The sequence below is a fragment of the Chrysochloris asiatica genome, unplaced genomic scaffold (assembly GCF_000296735.1).
Source record: "Chrysochloris asiatica unplaced genomic scaffold, ChrAsi1.0 scaffold00119, whole genome shotgun sequence".
In the NCBI taxonomy this organism is placed as follows: Eukaryota; Metazoa; Chordata; class Mammalia; order Afrosoricida; family Chrysochloridae; genus Chrysochloris; species Chrysochloris asiatica.
In genome coordinates, this window is record NW_006408637.1 from 8,863,838 (window position 1) to 8,869,118 (window position 5,281).

Below are 5,281 nucleotides of genomic sequence, written 5' to 3' on the forward strand. Positions count from 1 at the left end.
CTGTTTTGGGGGCACCTTCAGGGGTTATCTGTGGCCTTAATACTTAGATGGGTGTGTATTTTGGTATTTTTTATACTTTCTGATTGCCTCCAGGTAGATGTGATCAGGAAATGGGCTTCCCTTTTCACTCTTCTTCTTGAGAAATTTCAAGATGCCACTCTTGGTTGTTTTGACGTAACTTAGGATTTAATATTCACCCTATTTCCTTTTTTGTGTGCTTTTTCTGCTCCACAATCTCCGTTCAGGCCTTTTTTCTAGTTGTTAACAGTTCAGGGCCGGCTGTGGCCATTTGGTTTTAATTGGAAACTGTCTCTTTAAATTTCAAGGAGATCTGTGTGCAAGCTTAATAGATCCCTCCGAGGTTGGGGCTGGGGTTTCCACTAGCTCACGCACCCCTATAGTCACCAGAATGGAGGTGTGCAGACAGCAAGGGACCATTTAACAGACACCAAAAGAAAAGAATGTCCACATCTTTATCTCAGCGGTTCTGCCAGGTGTCTGTGGCCACTCGGATCCTTCCCCCACCCCCGCTTGGTCTCACCCAAGATGGCGGTTCTTGGAACTGCCGAGCATCCCTGACTAGAAAGCAATGGATTTCTTGCTTCTGCCACAAATTCTCCCAGCTGTGAGCCTTCCAACCGTCTAAATATTCCTTTGTATGTGGTTCAGAGTTCTGGGACCAGGCCCTGAGCCTGCTTGGCCGGGTATTCTGTGTTGTTTTTGGCAGAGCTCCTTTATTGCTCTTCCACCCTATCTGCCATCTTGTTTGTTCTCTTCAGTCATCTTTTATTTTGTTAAAAAAGGTATTTGCAATGAAGAAGTTATTGGTTTTGTGAAACTCTATGATGTGATCTCCAGCGTCATTTCTATCACCAAGGTCATATTTTCCAACTACAGATCTTTCTTCTTTGTTTCCAGTCTTTGTATTCCAGTTGACAGTAGTTATCAATACATCTTGATTGCATGTTTGAGCAATTTCAGACTGAAGAAGTTGGTAGAATTCTTCAATTTCATCATTATTGGCTTTAGTGGTTGGTGCATACATTTGAATTATAGTGCTGTTAACTGGGCTTCCTTGTAGGCGTATGGATATTATTCTATCACAAACAATGTTGTACAGTATATCTTGATATTTTCTTTTTGATGATGAATGTGATGCTGTTTTTCTTCAATTTGTCATTTCTGGTATAGTAAACCATATGATTGTCAGAATAAAAATGGCTAATACCAATCCACTTCAGCTCACTAATGCCTATGGTATCAATGTTTATGTGTTCCAGTTCAGTTTTGACAATTTCCAATTTTCCTGGATTCCAACTTCGTACATTCCATGCTTTGGTTATTAATGGAAGGTTATGTTTGTTCTCTTCATTGCGAGTTGTGCCCCATCAGCAAATGAAGGTCTCAAGGGTTTTACTCGATTTGTGTTATCACAGTTGACTCTATTTCGAGGAGGCAGCTCTTCTCCAGTCGCATGTTAAGTGCCTTCCAACCTGAGGGCCTCATCTTCTGGCACTGTATCTGACAATATTCTTGTATTCTTCATCTTATTCCAGTATTTAGTATTCTGGGGCTGACAGTGTTTTCTTTGGGATTCATAAGGTTTTCAGTGACCAAATAGTCTAAAGTAGTCCGTCTCTCTTTCCTCCTAGTCTGTCGTCCTCTGGAAGCTCCTCTGAAACCTCTCCACCATGTGTGACCCTGCTGGGTCTGAAACACTTGTGGCCTAGATTCCAAAATCACAGGAACACGCAAGCCACCACAGTATGACAAACTGACAGGCGAGTGGTGGATTGTTAGCTTAAGTGTTAGGTATAAGGTTAAGGTTAGTATTAGGGTTAAGATTAGGTCTTCATTTAATTTTAGGTTTATAATAAAGTTAGGGATCAGTCTAGGGTTAGAGTTACAATAAGGTTATAATTACTGTTAGTAAGGAGCTCTGGTAGCATAGTGGTTACGAGTCAGACTGCTAACCTCAAGGCCAGTAGTTCAAAACTACCAGCCATTCTGCGGGGAAATATGAGGCTTTCTGCTCCCATATAGATTTACAGCTCTAGAAACTCTGTACAGGGTCGCTATGAGTCAGAACCGACTCCATGGTACATTGCCACCACCACCACCACCAGCTGGGTTTAGGTTAGGTTTGAATAATGGTTATGTTTAGGTGTAGAACTAGGCCTAGAGTTAAGTTTAGGGATATGGTTAGTTTATGGCTAATGTTGTGGCATGGATCTCGCTAGAGCAGCTTTGTGGTATGTGTAAGCCTGAGGACATTTATAAGTTGAACTCAATGCTATATGGCAAGTACAGCAGAATAAATGTCCTTTGCATTTCCCTCACATTTTTTTGGAGGAGGTATTGGTGGCAGGGAATCTATTTGTTGTTGCAGCCAATACCTTTGTAGAGCAGGATTTGTCAGGAATATACACACCCAGTTGCCATGTGCTTTTCATGCATTCATTTGTCGGCACTGAAATTACAGTTGTTCTTGTCTCTTATCTCCACATCAGACTCACAGCTGTTTCTGTGTTGTTGTTAAATGCCATTGGGTAGATTCCGACCCATAGTGACCCTGTATAGGGTTTCCAAGGAGCAGCTGGTGAGTTTGAGCCACCGACCTTGCAGTTCAAACGACTTTGCAGTCTGACGCATTAGCCCACAGCGCCACATCAGGACTCCATAGAGTTACAGCAAATGGGCTGTTTTTCTAGTTTTATAAATAAGTTATCCAAAACATGAAGGTATGAAATGATTGTGTGTTCTTAATACTTCCGGTTTATTATAGTATTAAGCCAGGCTCCAGGCCCTAGGCTATTTTTTTATTTTCGTAAGTGAGATTCCACAAAATATAATTGTAAAGCGTATGGGTCCTGTTTTCAGACAGACAAAGTTGAAAGCTCAGTTCTACTGGTTCTCTTTTGCTTACCGATGGGTTAGAATAATTTCTTCAGTGTTAACTGAGTGAATGACTGAATACATGAGCAGTGAGCTTAAAAATGTATCTCCTTGTAAAACCAAAGGCATCTTTAGTTTTTAGCCCCCTCCTCACTGCCTTGCTGTGAAGTCCCAGAGGCCAGTCAACTTTCAGCCCTGTAATATTGACACCGTATATAACAGTACAATTTAAGATGATCACCTGTCAAAAATGGTTGAACAATCACATGCAAAGGACCATAGCTTTGAAAGAATAACATTATCTTAGTGACAGAAACAAATTGCTTCTTTAGGAATATATTTCACAACGGTTGCTTTCATGAATCAAACTTCACTGAGTTTATGAAATACATCTTCATTAGAAGCTGTGTGTTTGCAGAAAGGCATTACATTTTCAGGTCATAAAGAAGCAACCCAGTTCCAAGCTTATCAATTGGTACCTTCCTACTTTTTCTTTGGTTTCAACTCCTAAGGCTTCAAACCCTCATTTTATTGATGTGGTAAATGGGAGTAGAACATACTCTTTTGACTTTTTTTGGCTCAAGATTAGTCTGAATCTCTTGATACGGAAGTTGGGGCACAGGATCAGATACAGCCAAATTGAAGCTTACCAGTCTTTGAGTTTTGCCCCAGATTTTAGCGAACCCAGAAATTCAGGGAAGAAATGCATCCTTACACACAGTTCAACAATTGTGAGGCAGCTAAGGATTCAGGGTGCCTTGTGATGTTCTTGACAGTTCTTCATCACTTCTAATGTTGGGGAACATGCTGTGGTCTAATTGCTTCTCGGAAACCCTATACAGGGTTGCCATGGGTCGGAATCGACTCAATGGCACTTAAACAACAACAATTACTAATAAAGGCTTATTGATGATGTTTTGAGAGCTTTTGAGCTTGCCTGTGTGTCTGCCTTGTTCTGGGAAGAGATGGAGGTTGCAATGTACTAAACACTGTTGCCATCGTTCCAAAGTTAATGAAACTTCCCAGCTAATTGACAGCGGGGAATACAGTTGCATAATGTACAGGTGACTGTCACAAGATGTCAAGGCAAATCCAGTTGTTAAAATGCCACCGGTAAACATGTGAGCATCGTTTAATGATGAACAAAGTCGCCCCTGTAGATTTCTTCCAGTTTTATTCCAGGTTCTTGTTTCGTTGATTTAGCTTGCATTTCGCCCCAATAGAAACTTTACAAAAAACACAAAAAAACATATTCAATTATTTATGGTGTGCACAAAATTAAATGTCAGCTTTGAACGAATGTTTCTTCTTTTCTCAGTTTGTATGCTGAAGTTGAAATTACTTGTCAGTTCTTCCAAGGCCATTATAGGTTGGATATATTGTAGGTATAATTTCTTGCCCTAATTTGTCCTTACCAAGGTGTGCGTTTCTCTCTCAGGTGACCTTGTATCCAGCTGTGAAAGACCTTCTCCAGGAGGGTATTTATCTCATTCTGGACCTCTGTCGTGAACGGGACATCCAATTCTTGAGAGTCGCATTGCAGCCAGGACTAAGAGACGTCTTTAAAGAGCTGTACAATGACTATCTGAAGTATCACAAAGCTAAACACGAAGGAGAGAAAAGATACACTGCCTAATACTGCAGCTCAGAGTACCTGCCTTGATGCTTTGAAAAGGCTCTGGCAAGATGTTGGACAACAAAAGACATTTCGAGTTATAATTTATAGTGTTGGAGTCAGTGGAAAGTCCACTGGTATTTATATATTTTATAGTCATGGTTTTTTATTGTGTGTTTTTTAAAAAAATCTATCATTTTATGTGGTAAGTTTTATAATCAAATCCTGAAAACAAGACCCTGAATGAAATTAATTCATTTAAAAGAAGTGCTGTATATATTTTATGACTATTTCCATATGTAGTTCTGTTCTTGGCTTAGTGGTTTGGTGCCCTTTATCCCCACTGGAAATTATGTAGGACTTGTTTGCTTCTGAACTTCAGGTACATGGGTAATATAATTACGTTCTTTCTACATATCTTTGCCTTTGAAGTTCTTTGAGTAACATGGAAAGTATGTGTGAAATGCCACTTTACCTGTCTTTCCTCTGCATACACCTTGTGACCCAGCTGGGGAACATTAGTGTCTTGTGACTCCCTGTGAGCTTGGCGTGATCCTAGGCAGGGGGGTAGCGCCTGTCACTCCGGGGCATTCCAGTTTTAGGGGCTTATATCTCCTGCCTGTTCCTGCCTCAGTTCTATGGGGTTCATCTCAAAATGTGTTTTCTTATACAGGCTAAGAAATAAACTTTTTTTTTTTTTTTAATTTAAGGTTTTTATTGTGGATTGAGTGAAAGTTTACAGGGCACATCATCAGTTTCACATTCAACAAT

General features: G+C 40.3%; 1 protein-coding gene across 1 annotated transcript in view; it reads left to right on the forward strand.

Annotated features, from left to right (window-relative positions):
• The window catches only part of URB2 (URB2 ribosome biogenesis 2 homolog (S. cerevisiae)), a 45,871-nt gene extending 41,340 nt beyond the window's left edge, over window positions 1-4,531 (forward strand). The window contains exon 9 of the mRNA XM_006868575.1: window positions 4,334-4,531. Coding sequence (XP_006868637.1) covers window positions 4,334-4,531 — 198 coding nt within the window. The remainder of the gene's footprint in view (window positions 1-4,333) is intronic.
• The last annotated feature ends 750 nt before the right edge of the window (window positions 4,532-5,281 follow it).